The sequence below is a fragment of the Pyrus communis genome, chromosome 9 (assembly GCF_041283825.1).
Source record: "Pyrus communis isolate YQ-2024b chromosome 9, ASM4128382v1, whole genome shotgun sequence".
Classification (NCBI taxonomy): domain Eukaryota; kingdom Viridiplantae; phylum Streptophyta; class Magnoliopsida; order Rosales; family Rosaceae; genus Pyrus; species Pyrus communis.
In genome coordinates this window covers 27,369,901-27,388,513 of record NC_142573.1, presented here as the reverse complement: position 1 = coordinate 27,388,513, position 18,613 = coordinate 27,369,901, and the positions used below count along the sequence as shown (strand labels likewise).

At 36.9% G+C, this 18,613-nt stretch overlaps 2 protein-coding genes across 2 annotated transcripts; both read right to left on the bottom strand.

Annotated features, from left to right (window-relative positions):
• Positions 1-5,171: 5,171 nt before the first annotated feature.
• On the bottom strand, positions 5,172-8,807 carry LOC137738857 (homeobox-leucine zipper protein HDG11-like). The gene is made up of 10 exons (XM_068478331.2): positions 8,692-8,807; positions 8,091-8,208; positions 7,792-7,983; positions 7,244-7,693; positions 7,033-7,134; positions 6,735-6,941; positions 6,278-6,446; positions 5,897-6,165; positions 5,724-5,813; positions 5,172-5,525 (listed from the first exon to the last, which is right to left on the bottom strand). Exons 1-10 carry the CDS (start codon positions 8,805-8,807, stop codon positions 5,172-5,174), a joined length of 2,067 nt encoding a protein of 688 aa, XP_068334432.2.
• Positions 8,808-12,686: 3,879 nt separating this feature from the next.
• On the bottom strand, positions 12,687-16,894 carry LOC137738848 (homeobox-leucine zipper protein HDG11-like). Its single transcript, XM_068478322.2, has 10 exons — positions 16,698-16,894; positions 15,876-15,993; positions 15,585-15,776; positions 14,996-15,445; positions 14,783-14,884; positions 14,490-14,696; positions 13,999-14,179; positions 13,596-13,864; positions 13,397-13,486; positions 12,687-13,214 (listed from the first exon to the last, which is right to left on the bottom strand). Exons 1-10 carry the CDS (start codon positions 16,805-16,807, stop codon positions 12,843-12,845), a joined length of 2,091 nt encoding a protein of 696 aa, XP_068334423.2. The 5' UTR covers positions 16,808-16,894; the 3' UTR covers positions 12,687-12,842.
• Between the last annotated feature and the right edge of the window lie 1,719 nt (positions 16,895-18,613).

The following is an 18,613-nucleotide window of genomic DNA, read 5'->3' as shown; positions in this document are numbered from 1 at the left end:
TTTGGTTTCTTTTGGGTGGGATTTTTTTGGGCTGGGTGTGCGGGAGGGTGGGTGCGGGTTGTAGATGAGAGAATGAAGGGAGGGGGTGGAGGGGGTGAGGTAGGAGACAGGTGGGTCCAAATTTTTTTTTTAATTTTTTTTATTTTTCAACATCCACATGGGCCTCATATTGACGCGTGACACCCAGTCATTGTCCACATGGGCGCCAAGCCATCAGTTAATGGAGATTCTGACGGAAAACTTAACAAATATATGAAAGTGTCCCAGAATTATGACTTCAAGTACCAGACTAGGACGAAGAAAACTGCAGGATAATAAACTAAGGTTAACCCTTTTTTTTGTTTGTTATTTTGCTCCTTATAAGGTGTAAATTAGTGCATTAATCAAAATTCAAAACTCTTGGTATATGAGCTACCTGATAGAAAACGTTTGCAAGACTAATTCTAATGTACTCTTTGTATATAGCAACCTCAAGGCTAGTTTGAGATTGTTGCACTTTAAAAAATAAAAAAAAATAAAAAATTACTTCTGTTGTACTTTAAGAATAATCAGATGTAAAATAAAGTAGTTGAGGATTCAAAAGGTTTAATTAGTGTTGGAGAATTCTATTGGTCAAAAGGAAGAAAGTAATTTTTTTTGGTAATATTGTCTGTTGATGCTAAATGTTGGACCAACACAAATGAGATAGTAAATCACATAAAAACACAATGATGTAGCTAGGTCATTCAAAGTTGGATTTCACATTAGTGTAGTTTCGGTTTCATTATATAACGGATTGATTTTAAAGAAAACTAATGAAAAAGGTTTGAAAACTTTGAGTTTTAACGATAATGACAAAATAAAGGGTAAAATGAATAGTACTAGGATTGACTTTTTAGTGTAAAATGTGGTTTTTTGTTAAAGTGAACAGTATCATAAGCTTTTCGTTAAAGTTAGGCATAACTATCTTTGAGAGAGTAGAGTTGATAGTGAAGAAAAATTAGGGTTGAATTAAAGAGTGATTCTAAATGTGGAAGTTTCATTTTTATAGGACTAAGTGAGGCCCATTGGGAGGCCCAAATATAACATCAACATCATGGTTAGGGTTACTAGGAACTTGTCATTCCTTTGCCTATGAATATTGGACTTTGAAAGCAAAGAGAGGAAGACATATCTATGACCGTCGCTGAAGAGCAAAAATATTTCTCTTCAAATCTTCATCTCCAATTAGTTTTTTTTTAATTTTTATCATGGATCAAGGTATGTCTGTTTTATATTCAATTGATTTCCACTTGTATTGTTGGGAAAATTAAAAAACTCGAGATCTCGAATTTCCGCTTTAAATGTGGTTTCAGAGTCATAGTTAAAACTTTCATGATTTCTATGATGTTGATTTAGCATTGTTATGAATTTGATTAAATCATATCTATTATGTTTTTTTTTTTTTTTTTTTTCATGATTTGATTTGGTATTTGTTTATATGCCGAGTTGAAAAACGACAGAATATTAATTGGCGGTTTGAATGGGTAAATATATGATTATTTTTTGTTTTGCATCTATTTTTATCTATTTCAATTCGAAAATTTCTAAAGAAACAGAGATTAATTTTTTTTCTTTTTTGGGTCAAAATTAAGATTAAATCTTTTACTAAGGCAATGAAAACGAGTTTTTTAATGGACACTCAGAACAATTGGATTTTCACACAAAAGTGGAACTCTCTTGGGCATCTCTCTTATAATTCGGTTGCATTTCTCTTATGAATTGGTTGTGAAAGTGTTGATCTTTCAATTGATCATCGGTTATACTATTTGTATATAAATTTTAAATTGGGTCCCACTCACTGTTATGAATTAGGATTCCGGATATTAGTTATGTCGTACATGAGATTTTTAAGGATAAATGTAGAATAAGTGTTACTATGATCCTAATCGTACTTTTACTCATGTTTCGGCTTAATTATGTAAGCATGATCTATGTTTACTAGGGTTGATAACTCAAAGTGTTATTTCAAGATCGGTGATCACGGATGTTTCATATAACTTCGTAAAAGAGAGAGTTTGCATAGCAATCCCGACCTTGGAGGCTTCCATCTGTATGTATGATTGTTCACATGCATGACGAATACTCGAAGGTAAGTTCGTCTCTTTAACCATATAACTAGATCTACATGTTAAGTAGTGCTGAGTATATGCTTGTCAAGCAAATGGGAAAAGGCCTATTGATTGCGATTTCTTATTTGTTTGCGTAAATTGCTTTGTTTTATGCACTTTGGATGTAACAACTCGACCCGGTTTTATTGGAACAAAGGGGCTATTTTCATGAAACTTCATCTTGGGCTAGATCTTTTTCTTTTAAAAATGGTTTTTGGGTCTTAATTGGCGAGCCCAAAGGGCCCACCCCTTGATTTGTGTCTCACGGCCTCTCTCTCTCTTCTCCCTCACTCTCCCTTATCTCTCCCTCTCGACTCCTTGCAACTTGCTTCTTCCCTCTTCCCCGAAAACACACACACAACAACCATCACCACCACACCTGGACTGTGATCTCGAAACCCCTAAGCAAGGGAGTGCTCCACCGTGGCAGTCACGGTGCTTAATTCCCTGACGAACTCCGGTGACTTTTGAGGATTTTCCGACCTAGGTAAGCTTCGAGACTCCTTTGATCTTCCTTCCTTGTAGTCTACATTACTTGTGAGTGATTAAAATGGCTTGGGTGAAGGTTTTAGCACAAAAAACAACTCGAGGGGCATTTTCTAGAAATCTGGAAATTCCAAGCCGTGGTTATTGGCCATCTTTCAGGCCATTTTTCGGCCAACTCTGGCCACCACTTGGTATGAATCTCTTCTCCACATTCCTAACTACATTTTGGCTTTTGAATCACTTAATTTGGTTAAGTAACGAAGAAGTTACGAAGCTTTGAAAATTCCCAAAACCTTTGGCCAAAAACCCAGTTTTCCGACGAGCATCGCCCCTTTCGAGGCATTTTCCAGCCAAACCACGACGAGTTGGCCGGCGTGCAGGGTATCAATCTCTTCATCTCATCAAGTACTACAACCTGTGACCCTTTTAAGCCCAAACCCAATTAATTACCCCAGGCCCTTTTATCAACCCAATTCCTTAACCCATTAACCTAGATACCCAAAACCCTTTAGGCCTAAACCCCTTAGCCCATTTATCTAAACCCAACCCAATTTCCTAATTCTAAAACCCAACCCAAAACCCTAAGTGAACTAAGGCCTTTGGGCCGTGTGAAGCATGGACCCAAGCTCAAAAACCCTAGGGCCCTTCGGCCCAAACCCTCAAGCCCATCAGATGGAATATTCCTGGAATATTTTAAGGAATATTCTTGGAATATTTCCTTGTTGACTTTTACGAAATTTACCCAGGACCCTTCTTAGAGTAATTCAACGTCCTGAATCCGTTTATGACTTTTGTTTTCCCAAATTCAATTGTTATATTAGAGTTTTATTAATAGGACCCTTTATGTGCTTAGGGGCAATTATTGCGGCGTTTCTATCTTCACTGGTCTGCGCAGCTTTCGACAGTGAAGTACTGTGAGTGGACCCCTTCTAAAAATACATGTTTTAATAGTAGACATGCATACATGAAAAGCAGGATTTAATGATTACGTTTTAGGAGATAACATGCTTATTGAGGCTAATTTGAGTTATTACTATTTTTCCTATAACCCGTGTTCTTTATAGAATATCTGATTAATGACGATATAATATTTAGAACATGTTTCGAACACCTATTTATAGTATGGATGATGGATGACTTTATACTATAAAGTTGCTTTTCAAAAAAAAAAAAATATATATATATATATGTTCAATATGTTCAATGGTTTTGTACTTACCTAGTGGTCCCTATTCCGCTACAGGGCGAGGGATAGATTCCGTCCCGAGCAACGGTTACAGTGTTGGCATAGGGCCTGCAGATGGTTTTCCTCTGGCTATTAGCACAGGGACGGGGAGCTGGCACAGGGCCTGGAGGTGATTTTCCTCTTGCAATTGGCACAGAGACGGGGAATTGGTATGGAGCCTGGAGGGATATTGGACATTCATTAGTGATTACGATATATACGAGATATGTTTTGAGACATTGCACAGCATGCTAGGTTTCGGAAAACCTATTTTGTTTATCATGCTATATGTGTTTTCATAAAACCTAAGGGTTAGTGTGTTGATAACTATTTTATTATATATATATATATATATCAACTTGGTCCACTCATATTTGTTTTGCGCCCCCTTCAGGACTAGAATCGGCATACAATCCCAGTGTCAAAGCAATTCTGCAGCAGCATCTTCGAGTCATCCCGGAGTAGGACCCATTCTTTTATTCATTCAATTTTTATATAAATTCTTTTAGTGTTCTACATTAGATGTGTGCTTTGAACACGTTCCTGAAATGCATATTCATTATATTTTAAATTTATAAGTCTTATTTATTTCTTGTTCTCAGCATTTGCATTCAATAAATGGCTTTCGTCACCCTCGGGTGTCGGCTAGCACGTACCTATCTTGGTATTCGGGGAATATCGGGATCAGGGCGTGTCATTGGATATACTTGTGTCTAAGAATTCTAACGAGGCCGTAACGTTGATGATTGATCCCTCAAAAAACCATAATTAGCAATTATATGGGTTTGTAGCTCAAGTAGTTAAAAGAATTATCCTACCCTCAAATTTATACACGGCTTACATAGTTTCATTCATCTAGTGACCATTATTGCTTTGTCATAATATTGTGTGTTACATGAGTTTATAGTTCCAACAAGGCCTTGTCAAAGTGCAGGTATGCTAATCTGCAGTGCACCAACCCTAAACCATGAACTCTAATAAACCCGAACCTAATTAAAACTCATTCCGGCTAAAACCGCATAAATCCGAACCAAACCCAAATCTGAATTGTGAAAGTTGGGTTAGGGTTAGGTTGAGCATCCAATCCGCCCAACCAACCCGAGTTGAAACGCAATGTTAACAATGAAAAACTTCCTAGTTTACAGTAGCAAAATAAAAACAAAATGGCAACCTTAAAAAAATATAAACAAAATGAACAAATTTTGGATGAACAACAAATCTTTCCCCATAAAAATACTGGATGATCCAAACGAACTTTCAAAACGAGTCTTAAAACAGTCACAGAAATAAATTTCTTAGTCTTATGACACTAGTTTTGTTCTTGGCATATGTTAATCCAAGCCAGAACAGTTGAGGGCAACTCTTGTTTTTTCAACGTTGGAACTTATAAGAGTATTGACAGTTGCCACTAACTCCGTGTTCATCTGCTTTGAAGTTGTGGGGCTGGAAACCAATATGTGGAAAGCCACTGTAAGAAGTGAACCACATGCACCCCCCATTTCAGGACGACCATCGCGGGATATCATAAACCCCGATGGGAGTATGGACATGTTAGAAGAGTCTTCACCACTTACTGCTACATTGAGAATTTGCATGTCAACCGGAGCATATATGATAAAGGATCCAAGAGGGTCTATGTAGCACTCTTGAAGAATCAACATGTTGTCCTCCGTCGGGGTGAAAGGCTGCTCAATACAAACCATTCCAAACAATTAACCTAAACCATTTATAAGGCATTAAACTTAACTTAGTTAAAATGAACACCATAAGACTGATATGTTTTCCTCAAACTTCAAACTAGCTATAGTTCAACTCCTGTTTCTGGACTTTTCTTGTCAAAAAAGATTTGTGCAAGTAAAAGTTGAAGAAGGAAAGAAAATTACCCGAACGATGGATATACGATTTTCGGGATGAGTTCCTGTTGAAATGTAGGCAATCTCATGCACTGGATTTCCATTAGAGAGAACATCCCACTGAGAAAAATCAAATAGGGCATTACTACTTGTAAGGTCATATTTCAACATTTAATTACTGATAAATCAAGATATATATAGACCTGAACTCTTGTTTTCTCATCTTTGAAGAAGTTAAGGATCGTTTGCGTCGACAAAGGAAGCCAGAGAGAAGTAGCAACACTGACGATCGTGCCATGCGGTTGTCCTATTTCTGTGCTTGTATGAACAGAGACTTGAATCCCAGTATCGTCAACTTCTGACAATTGGGGGAAGTCAAGATTTCCCGCCATGCTCAACATTCCACAAAAGTTCTTCACCATCCTCTGGGAAAGCTTCATTAAGCTTCTCTTGCCTTCAGGCAAAGTAACCACTAAGAAATGGAAAACATGTTCATCAAAACTCAAAATTAGGCTCCTCTTGCCATCTTTGTATTATTACTTTCTAGTTTTGGAAAACATAGGGGGCGATTGATGAAAACTTACCTCCTCCAAACACACAACCGTTCATTAAACAATGGAATCTCTCACACATCTTTTGAAGAGTAACAATCCATCTCTCAGCTCCATATGCAACACTACTACAAATTAGATCTCTATAGAGCCGATGAGTTTGTGTCTTGTCATCAACCGCCATATGCTCAATCCAAGTAATCTATAATTTTCCAACTCAATACTTAAAAACGATTCTACCAACTAAAAACAAACCAGAAATATTGTACAGGAATGCTTTTTGATGAAGCCTGTAATGCCATGAAATAATAATCGTGTACTATCTACTTGTGATGTTGATATGTATTCTAAGTAACCATTGATAATTGATGCTAAAGTATTTATAGCTCCAGGTATGCTCTTGGCTTTTCCCCATTAGATTACAAGCATATCTCTGCCCTAATTTATCATATAGACCTATTTATATGGTTGAAGATTAGATGAAGCAAACCTTGGAGTATCCGTTATGCATGTCTTCTATCATGCATCCAGAAGGTAGCCTCCAAGATTGAGGCTGTCTCACAAAACTTCCTTTTGTGAAGTTATAGGAGACATCAGCGATGACCCAAGTTCCTAGCTCAATTTGCTGACAATGGCGAAGAAAGTAGAAATCCCGCGGCAGTACCAAAGGTGAGAGAATGTGCATTTCTTCATACATCTGCATTAAAAAATTTGAAATGTATGAATAATTGTGAAAAGATATAGGTAAATAATTAGTATACTTAACCAAACAATTGCTTTTTATGTACCAACTGCAGGCAACCACTCCGATTTCCTATCATTCCACTTTCGAGAACTTCAATTGTCCTTGCTTTTGTTATGATTGTAGGAAAGAGGTCTTCCCATTTATTCTGCAAAACGACGCAGGTTTTTCTTAAACTTCTTTAATCTTTGCAGCATTTTAAATTTTGTATGTCAGTATATAGGAAATAATGAAAAGTACCGAGTTATAGAACTAACGAAATCTAAAAACATGTCAACCAAGTATGCTGCACTAATGTGCACTACTCCTGAATCCTTCGAAGACTCGACACGAGCACAAGAGTTTCTGAAGTGATTGGCTTTTGGGAACATCTTATCGTAGTTGTCCCGGTTGAGGAGATATCTGCCATCAGTTGGGGATTTCATCCACACAGGCTTGTTGATCTGGAAAAGCTTGATCAGTTCTTCCATGGCACTGGCTGCAATGTCTTTCATGAGTGCCTTTTCCATTTTAACATTTTCGTTTAATTGGTAAGCTATTGCGGTATTGGTTAGATTGAGACCAAGAGGTGGACTTCTGGCGATCACATGGTTCAAAGAACATCCTGGTGATAAATTTTGCGACGATCCAACTACTGGCGCCAACGATTTAATAAGTGATAGTGGTTTCCCTTTATACTTGGAAAGAAGGTTGGCTACTTTGTCATGCTGCAAAAAAAAAAATGTATGCCAATCAGACATCATTGTTATGAATAAAAAATTATATCAAAGGTATGATAGAATGTATTTATGTTCCAAATATTTACCTCTTGTTTCAAATAGGCATTCTCCTGTCGAAGTCTTTGTAGATTGAGTTGTCGCTCTTCTTCTGGAATCGATGCACCACCACAAGTTGGGCAAACGACATTCTTTAAGGTTTCTCTCATTAAACAGTTTTCACGACGAATACTTTCATTCAGTTGATGAAGAGCAATGTTTTCTGCTCTTTCATTTTGTATCTGAAAAGTACCATGTAAAGAACTTTCAACCTAACAGATTCAGTGTAAAGTAAGAGAGATGGAAAAAAAAAAAAAAAAAAAATCTAACGTTTGTTCAAATGGAGAACCTTGTTCTGTGTTCTTTTGTTTTGAAACCAAAACGTGATTTGATTTGCGTCAAGCCCCAACTCCCTATAGAGTTGTTCACGTTGGTCGTCATCGGGGTGGGTGCAATTCCTGAAAAATCTACACCCAAAGAACCTCGTTATCATCGAAGATAAAGTGAAAAATAAAATAATATATATATATATATATATATATATGTGTGTGTGTGTGTGTGTGTGTGTGTGTGTACATGTGCAGTTATTTCTTTTACTTTGTGGTGAATCAGATCATATCAGGTGATAAGAGCTCATAAATCAAATTCAACGAATTTCATATAGAGATTAGAATTTAAGCAACATCCCTTATAAATTCAAAAAAGTATCCTGTGTATATGCAAATATAGTAGATTTTTTTTTTTTATATAGGAAAATGATCTAATTTCATACTCAATGGAGAAAGAAAAGAAAATATATATATCCGTTTACATTTTTTTAACAATCACCGGAAGTTGAGAAAAATATAAATAAAATTAATCATGCATGTTTTGGTCTTTAAAAATTTAGAACATGAACATAATAAAGTTGAGAAAAATATAAATAAAATTAATTAGAAGTTAATTGTTACTCTTCGAGTCGTTGTATCTGCTCAAAAGTATGACGTTGAAACTTCTTGTTCTCCCTGCGGGAACTCGATGCTTCATGTCCATCACCAGAAGTTGGATGATTTCTGGGCAGCTCCATTCTCTTCCACACCAAGCAACCACAAAGCCACACAAAATAAATGTTTTTTTTCTTCTTTCTGAGACCACAAAAGAGATACACGAACACAGACACAAGCGCACGCGCACATATATAGTATGACAATTAATTCATATAATCCATCCAAACAATATACGAGTTCAAATCCTCTGTACCTTTTTTGTGTATGACATTTCTATGATATTTATTATTGATTGACATGTGTTAAGTTTATGACAACATATATAAGGAAAGTTAAGTTTATGGACATGTGTCAACCAATGATGGAGACCATAGAGAAGGCGCACACAAAATGAGTGCAAAAGATTTGACCTCACAATATTCAAATTAAATAAAAATGTATATGGATTTATGTTTTTTTTTAACAAACGATATATCTACACTAAGGGGCAGAGGATAGGCTTAGCCTAATAATGAGCTAGCCATAATGTGGTTCAAATTCGCCTTTGACGAGAATCGAACCTAAGACCTTTCACTTATAAGTGAAGAGGACTATTAGTTACTAGATCGTAGTACTAAATGGCGTATATGAATTTATGTTAAGGTCAGATAAGGACCCCAAATTACTACCAAATAAACCCAATCAAGAAAGAGATGTATATGTTAATTTGCATTTTATGGTTCTGAGTGGTTCTAAATTTCTTTATTAATTTGTGTGAAATTTTTTTAATTTATTTTGGTTTCACATTAGAGTACTTAATTCGTAATTAACTACACAAAGGAACAACTAAAACGGAAAATGATGAGGTCAGCGAGAATCCAAGGAGCAAACAAAATGCCAAATGTATTTTGTTTATTCACATTACTTTCCTTACTTCCCTACCAATTGGCAAAACTTGCTAAAAGTCACTGATGCATGCTTGAAATTCCTCTGAGACAGCATTAATTATGAACAAAACTTTTTTCGCAAAGAAATGAATTCTTCTTTTCTTTTCTTTTTCATTTTTGAATGGATTTTTTTTTTAATCTATACATTTTTCAGGGAAAGAGAGGATTCGAAAATTGCTACATGAATTTATGAGATGGGGAGTTTTGAAGTCGAGATGCATACGTAGAACCACAACTCCTTATCTACTTAGATATCAGAGCACATGCAATTTATTTTTGTCACTACATTTGAAAGTTTTACTTAGCCAAATTATCTCAATATTTACCAATTAATAACTCCAAGTTCTGCATGTGGTAAAATATTCTAGTATATAGGATGTTAAGTTTTCATCCATATGTCCCGGTTTGAAACTCCTACTCTCTTGAATTATTGTAATAGTTTCCAGTCCTCTCACTCCCTTAATAATAATAAACAAAAAAAATTAAAAATAACTCCAAGTGATACACCCCAATCCAGATATCCAAATGACACATGAATGGCACGTGCGAGCCAACACTCAAGAGTGACGAAAGCCCTAAATATGTGAACCAACAAGAAGGATAGAGAACAAGAAAGAATATAAGAGAACCTATAATCCAAACATCGAATAATAAACAGAAATGATACGGATTATGCAAATGCTAAGTGACAATGATAATGATGCAAATCACACATGAACAAAATAGAGAATCCAACGATTACAAATCCGAAATAAAAAGATGCAATATGTCCAGAGCATACCACTAAACATATGTGATAAAGAAAGGTAAGGCATCAAGTTACAATTATTAATGAAAGGAAGCCATACGCAAGTGGAAGGACACTAGATCACTAGTAGGGAAATACCTCTATGCTTGGGTCGTACTCCTCATCACTATGTCTTGAGGGGGCGCAAAATCAAAAGGTGAGTGGACCATAGTTTATATTACTACTAATAATATATGAAAACTAATTTCTTTTGGAACATACTAACCCCCTGTTTTGAAAACACATATATAATACCACATAGTAGGTTTTCCTGAAAATCCTAGCATGCCATGAAAAACGTTCATAAAACATGTGTGTATTAACCAATGTGCAAAAATGGTAGTATCGTCGCCCGAAGGCAAATCCGTAAAACATCCGTAATTCACATAAGTGATGTACTCAACTAAGGGTATCATAGTCGTCTGAAGGTAGTACATGTCCATCACCCGAAGGTGAAGCTGTACGACACTGGGTTACGCCAGTGAAGAAATCATGGTCCATCACCTGAAGGTGAAGCTGTACGACTCTGGGTTACACTAGAGAAGAGATATATAACATCACACACCGACATTAGCCCCAGGCTAGTGAAGCTGGGGGTATCATCATAATCACCTGAAGGCAGTACCTGTCCATCACCTAAAGGTGAAGCTGTACGACATTGTATTACACCAGTGAAGAAATCATTGTCCATCACCTGAAGGTGAAGCTGTAGGACTCTAGGTTACACTAAAGAAGAGATATATACATAAACATCCTTAACTGTGTCTTATGGCCATAGACATCTACATACCCGTGTTGTGTGGATATGTTGTATGATAATCCACTAGATAAGCACCGAAAACATATCTCGAAAACTCCTACCAAATCATCTGAGCTCAAAAGCTCAAAACCTCGTCTCATAAATCCATAATAAGTCATATCCGTAAATCCATGGAATCTCATATTCGTAAATCCGTAAAATAAGTCATATTCGAAATCCATAGAAATTCATATAAGCAAATCCAATAATTCATAATTGTTCGTAAAACGTAATATTCGATAAAGCATAAATATTCCGTAAAAGCAATGTAAAGAAATCATAAATTCTCCGTAAAACATATTGCAAAACATGCTCAAATCATGAAATATGATATGCATGCTAGGCTAATATTTTATAAAAACATGTAAGTTAAGAAGGGGTCCACTCACAGGTATTTCATTCCCTGAGAGGCGCTCGATCTAGCGAGGATGGTGTCTCTTCTCTGGCCTAACCCAGAGTCGTACAGCTTCACCTTCGAGTGATGGACCATGATTTTCTTCACTAGCATAACCCAGTGTCGTACAGCTTCACCTTTGGTGATGGTTATGCCTTCAGGCCGGTATGATACCCCTAGTTGAGTATACTATTGATTTGAGTTACGAGATTCACGGATTTGCCTTCGAGCGACTATTACTATTTCTGAGCACTGTTTTACATACATGATTTACGAATGTTTTACATGGCATGCTAGGGTTCTCATAAAACTTATATGTAGTATTATATATATGTTTTCAAAACAAGGGGTTAGTATGTTCATAAAGAAAATGGTTTTCTTATTATTAGTGTATTATTATAAATTATGGTTCACTCACCTTTTTGTTTTTGCGCCCCCTTCAGGATTTAGGTTCGAGGCACAAGATCCCGACATCAGGACACTTCCGCATAGCGATCTCTGAGTCTCCTCAGTGTATGACTCATTCCTTCGCTCGGACCCTTTATTATAATTCTTTCTCATTATTCTCTAGTAATTATATGTTCTGAAAACGATTCTGTAGTGGTTTGTCTTTCTAATTACACATTTTATTCGTATGCATGTTTTAAAATGGCTTTGTTACCATCGGGTGTTGGCCATCACTTGTCCATCCTGATATTTGGGGATATCGAGATCGGGGCATGTCACCAAGTTCTAGCTACATAAGAAAAATTATTTTTTGTTTCTTACAAGAGAAGATGTTAAACCTTTACGGTCAAACTTGATTTTTCATCTACCTAAAATATTTCAAAAAAAAAAAAAAAAAAAAATTGGTACAAAAGGTACCAAGTTAACAAGCTTGTCTCTAACCAATTGTTACGCGCTTGTAACTCAAGTAGTTAAGATTATATATCCTATGGTCCATACAAATTAGATGTCCACTCTCTAGAATAGTTTTTATCCGTTGAACGACGGCCCTTCCACTCGGCATCGCCAAATCACTAAGGCCGACTTTCGCCCCTACTCGACGGAATCAGTTGCAAGCTTGAGCAATAGCTGCTTGTATATAGCCAATTATTCAAAACGAAATTCAAACAGAGTCTCAAAACAGTTTCAAAAATAAATTTCACAACCTTCTCCGACGGCTGGTTTTATTCTTAGCATAAGAATTACAATTCCACCGCAAACAGTTTAATCTAAGCTCGAGCAGTTGAGAGCAACTTTGATTTTTTGAACGGTGGAACTGATGAGAGTGTTGACAGTTGCCACTGACTCCATGTTCATCTGCTTTGAAGTTGACGGGCTGGAAACCAATATCTGGAAAGCCACTGTGAGAAGTGAACCACCTGCCGTGGAATGGCCTGAATCCCCAGTTACTTCAGCACGGCCATCGCCTGATATCACAAACCCCGATGGGAGGATAGGTATGTTGGAAGAGTCCTCGCCGCTTACTGGTACGTTAAGAGCTGGTACGTCGACTGGAGCATATACGAATAAGGATCCCAAAGGGTCTGTGTAACTCTCTTGAAGCATCAGCATGTTATTCTCGGTGGGGATGAAAGGCTGCTCCACAGAAACCATTGAGATCAATCAAACTGAACTGCTTATAAAGCCAAAAACATAGGCTGAAAAGCTTTTCCTCATCCTTCCAGCATTTAAAGTAGCATGAGTTCAACTTTAGTTTCCCCGTATTTCCGGGATAAAATAATTCTGAAAGGAAAAATGGAAGAAGAAAATGAAACTACCCGAATAACAGATATACAGTTTCCTGGATGCGTTCCAGTTGAAATGTTTGCAATCTCATGCACTGGATTTCCATTAGACAGAACATCCCACTGGGAGAGAAATCAAATTAAGGTATCAGTCATATCACATTTCAAACTCTAATTACTTGGAAACGAAGATATAAAAAATATGAGGAGGATCTTTTTGTTAGTGAGAAACCTGAACTCTATTTTTCTCATCTCTGAAGAAGTTAAAGACAGTTTCGGAGGGTAGAGGAAGCCAAAGAGAAGTAGCAACACTGACGATCATGCCATGGGGCTGTCCTGATTCTGCGCTCTTACGAACAGAGACTCGAACCCCACTGTTGTTCACCTCGGACAACTGAGGGAAGTCAAGTTTAACTGCCATGCTCAGCATTCCACAAAAGTTCTTCACCATTCTCTGAGAGAGCTTCATTACACTCCTCTTGCATTCCGGTGAAGTTACCACTAAACAACGGACAATAGGCTCATCAAAATCTAAAAGCATTACAAAATGATCCGAACAAGGGAACGAGAGTTTCTTTTCCATTTTGGCAAATATCAATGTATTATTTTCTAACAGGGGATTAAGGAAGACTTGCCTCCTCCAAACTCACAAGTAGATTCAACTTCATCCATTAAGCAATCGAATCTCTCACACATCCTCTTAAGAGTAATGATCCATCTCTCTGCTCCATATGCAACACTACTACATATAAGATCTCTGTAGAGCCGATGAGTTTGTGTCTTGTCATCAACCTCCACATGCTCAATCCAAGTTACCTACAATTATTGCAGTCGATAAATATGAAACAATAAATGAAAAATAAAATTTGGAATATTGTATAGTGATTGCGAGTAATAATTAATTGTGATGTTGACAGAGCCAGAACAACATTGATAATTGACGAGAAAGTATAAATGTTACCGCATGAGAAGAGCAAGATTGTAGAAAATGTATTAAACTAAGAAAACTGGAAATGTGAGGTATTCTCCTGCCTTTTTCCCATTGGCTTGACAAGCGTATTCTCAGTAACAGTAAGCATGCAGATCTTATTATAAATACTTATGCTAAAGTGATGAAGCTACTCACCTTGGAGCATCCATTAGTCATATCTTCGATCAAACAACCCGAAGGAAGCCGCCAAGATCGTGATTGATTTGAAGAACTCTCTTTGGGGAATTTGTGGGAAACATCAACAACGACCCATGTGCCTAGCTTAATCTGCTGACAATAACGAAGAAAGTAGAAATCCCGTGGCAGCACCAAAGGTGAGAGAATGTGCATTTGTTCATACATCTGCATTAAAGCAATTTGACGTATAACTGATGGTGAAAACTATAGGAAAATAATTAACTCAACAAATCAATGGCTTTAATATGTACCAGCAGTAGGCAACCACTCCGATTTCCTATCAATCCACTTTCAAGTACTTCAATTGTCTTGGCTTTCGTAACGATTGTGGGAAAGAGTTCTTCCCATTTATTCTGCAAAAATAAACCATTTCTCTTCACCTTATTTGATCATTCCAGCAGTGTAATATTACTTTGTCAGTTTATATTGGGAAAATAACGAAAAGAATGAGTTAAAGAACTAACTGAGTCTAAGAACATGTCAACCAAGGTTGCTGCACTAATGGTCACTACTCCTGAATCTTTTGAAGATTCGATACGTGCACTAGAGGTTTTGAATTGATTGGTTCTTGGAAATATCTTATCATAGTTGCCACGGTTGAGGAAATATCGTCCATAAGCTGTGGATTTCACCCACAAGGGCTCGTCGATCTGAAAAAGTTTGACCAGTTCTTCCAAGGCACTGGCAGCAATGTCTGCCATGAGTGTCTTTTCCATTTCAGGGATTTCTTGTAATTGGTAAGAAAATGCAGGACTGGTAAGATTGAGATCAAGGGGTGGACTTCCAATAATCCCTTGGTTGATCGAACATCCTGGTGATAAATCCAGTGTGGATCCAACTACAGACGCAAGCGATTCAATTTGTGATAGTGGTTTCCCAATATATTTGGAAAGAAGGCTGGCTACCTTATCATGCTGCACAAAAAATATCCTTAAGAAGACATCATCAAAGTGAATCCACATATAAATACAATGAACAATAATTAACAATAGAGATCTTTATGAGAGTGATTGAATTTACGGATGAGATTTTATTTATATTCCAAATACTTGCCTCTTCTTTCAAATAGGCATTCTCCAGCTGAAGGCTCTGCAGATTGATCTGCCGCTCTTCTTCTCCAAACGGTGGACCACCACAGGTTGGGCAACTGACATTCTTTAAGGCCTCTCTCATCGCATAGTTTTCACATTGAATCCTTTCATTATCTTGGCGAAGAATAGTGTTGTCTGCTCTCTCACTTTGAGCCTAAAAAATACCGAGTAAGTTATAGATGCAATATAAAATACAAGAGCAAAAGGACAGATTGCTAAGCATCCGAGTAAGTTACTGAGAAATATGGAAAACCTTGGTCTGTGTTCTTTTGTTCTGAAACCAGAACTTGATTTGTTTTGGTTCAAGGCCCAATTCCCTGCCCAGCTGTTGACGTTGGCTGTCATCCGGGTGGGCACAGAGCTTGAAAAATCTACATCCAAAAGAACCCCGTTATCATTCAAGATCAAGTGCGACAGATTAAGAAGTGGAAAGAAAAAATACAACCTCAAATTGGAGAAAAATAGAGACCAAGGTTTAATATCTACGATCAAATGCATTGAAATTCAATTGATGATAGAACTGTTAACCGTAAAAGAAAGACAGAATTACTCGAAGATTAGTCTGTGTATGAAAAATAAAAAAATAAAAAGCAAGTCTAAGTCATAACTTTCAAAAGAACCTTTCAAACAAGCATTGATCTGGGATCTATACCCAATTTATGGCCGCTTGGAAAAGATAAGTCTCTCATTAACAGATTTCGAAGTGAGAATTTAATTCACGAAAAAGATGATATCGACATAAGTATTTCTTATTTTTTGGTTGGAGAAACAGATCAGATGATATGAGCACAGCAATCCAATTCAGCAAACTTGAAACACATACTAAACCGCATCCCACAGAAATCAAATCCTCGGTGAGGAACTGATGAAAATTCTCATTTGTATGCAGATATAGGAGAAAAACAATCAAAGAAAATGATCTAATTGGATACTCACTAGTAAAAGACAAAGTAATTTCCATGTAGATTTTTTTGTAAGGAACAATCATGCATGTATTGGTCCTTCATCCACATTCAGCACATGAACATAATAGAGTTTAGGAAAATAAGATAAATAATTGAAGGTTGATTCTTACTCTTCGAGTCGTTGTATCTGCTCATTAGTATGGCGATGATATTTTTTGTTGCATCTGCGGGAATTCGATGCTTCATCACTTGAAGCCCCACCATTTCCCAAAAGCTCCATTCTCTACCACACTAAGCAACACAAAACACAAATCAAAAGCTTCTCTTTCTGAGAGCAAAGAGAAAGAAGAGATACACAGCCAAACACAAACACACACGCATATATACATATATATATAGTGTGTGAAAATTAATTACAAATGCCATCCATACAATATACAGATAATATACATGAATTTCTTACACTGCTCAAATCCAAATAAGGATATGACATTAATACCAAAGTAACCAAATTAAGACAAAGATATCTATCTTAATTTGGTTTTTATGGTTGTGGGTGGTCTTGGATTTCTTCTTTAACAATTTGTGTTTACGGAAAAGTTTCAAATTAATTTGGTTTCACATGAAAGTACCTAATGAGTAATGAACTACGGCCAAGTAACAGCTAAATTAAAAGATGATATCAGCAAGAATCGAGGGGGCTCTGTGCTCTCTGAAACAAATTACTAAAAGTGCAAAAGGTATTCTCAAACAAATATAGGAGACACATTGCTTTCCTAACTTTCTCGCCAAATGGTGAGGCTTGACTGCACGATCAGATTCTCCCAGACCATGATTTATGAACAAACTTAACCTTTAAGAAGAAACGAATTCTCTTTTCTCTTTTCTGTTTTTAAGGATAAATATCATTAAACTTTATAGTTTCACTCAATCTAATCCCAAACTATCACAATTTTTCTTATGTATTACTAGTTAATAAGCAAAATAATTTTGATCACCAAAAAACACGTGTCAATCAAGGTTATAAAAATTCTGAAACCGTTTAGGGAGCCTCCAAACCAATGCGCGATGACAGAGATAGAAACATGGTTGTCTATAATAATTGATAAAATATAAATTTTATGAGGGGACGATATCATTCAGTGATCAAGATTCGCCATCTAAAACCGTTAGCCGGTGTTTCAAGTGTTTAGAACTAATCAAATTGGTTTGTCTTGAAAATTGTTTGATACCACTACTTTTTACTTACGCCGAAGGAGAAGCGAGGGTTTGAACCTGAGACGTAGTGCGCTAAAGAAATGCCGTATCCACCTAGACAATCCACCACTGAAAATCATCGATATTGTCAATGACGAATTATTCGTCACCTATGTTTTTTTTTCTTTGACAATTAAAATGATCTCTAGAAAATATTATTTAGCTCAATCAAGAAAGAAATATCAATTATAATATGAAAGACAATAATTTCATATATACGTAGTAAAATTTAGAGACAAAATCACGAGAAATGTTGTCAGGGGGCAGCTTTATTTGTCCCGGCAGTTGCTTTCTTGAAGGTGTCTGTCTCAGCTCCGGCGCGGCGAGCAGCGTTGACGGCTTTCTCATCATTCTTGGCCGCGGCGTTGGGTGCCTTTTTCCGGATGACGACAGGCTCCCCGTCCTGTACGATGGATCCTCGGCGATCGGCTGAGGTGAAAGAATGTCACTGCAAAATAACTTGATTAGTGTCCCCGATTCATTATTTAACGTTTGGAGGGTTGGGAAGTGTGAAGATTTTCGAGTTCGGACGAGAGAGAAAAGTTGATCGCGAAGATTGTTCGGCTCTAGGTGGCCGAAGAGTTCGTTGGAGTCCGGCGGGACCTTACTGAAATTGTCATATATTTCGGCTGTCACTTGTCCAACTGTTCTGTAGGTGCTCAGAGCCCATCTGCCGAACACTTCATATTGAATACTTTGTTCGGCTGTTTTATGAGAATTTATATGACATGGGTAAGTCACTATAATGGCTTTCCATCACGTATAAGTCATTGCCAAACAATTCTCGAATCCAAAGTTCATCGAAAAAGAGAAATCATAAGTAAATCCA

What these genes read in the sequence shown, in the direction of transcription:
- LOC137738857 (XM_068478331.2), bottom strand. Translation starts at nt 8,807, where the DNA reads ATGGAGCTGCCCAGAAATCATCCAACTTCTGGTGATGGACATGAAGCA. An exon ending in TTGACATGTTTTTAGATTTC is followed by an intron (nt 7,135 to 7,243) that starts GTTAGTTCTATA and finishes GTCGTTTTGCAG; the next exon opens with AATAAATGGGAAGACCTCTT. An exon ending in TGCATAACGGATACTCCAAG is followed by an intron (nt 6,447 to 6,734) that starts GTTTGCTTCATC and finishes GGAAAATTATAG; the next exon opens with ATTACTTGGATTGAGCATAT.
- LOC137738848 (XM_068478322.2), bottom strand. Translation starts at nt 16,807, where the DNA reads ATGGAGCTTTTGGGAAATGGTGGGGCTTCAAGTGATGAAGCATCGAAT. An exon ending in CAGATACAACGACTCGAAGA is followed by an intron (nt 15,994 to 16,697) that starts GTAAGAATCAAC and finishes TTTTGGATGTAG; the next exon opens with ATTTTTCAAGCTCTGTGCCC. An exon ending in TACTTGTGAGTTTGGAGGAG is followed by an intron (nt 13,865 to 13,998) that starts GCAAGTCTTCCT and finishes TCCGTTGTTTAG; the next exon opens with TGGTAACTTCACCGGAATGC.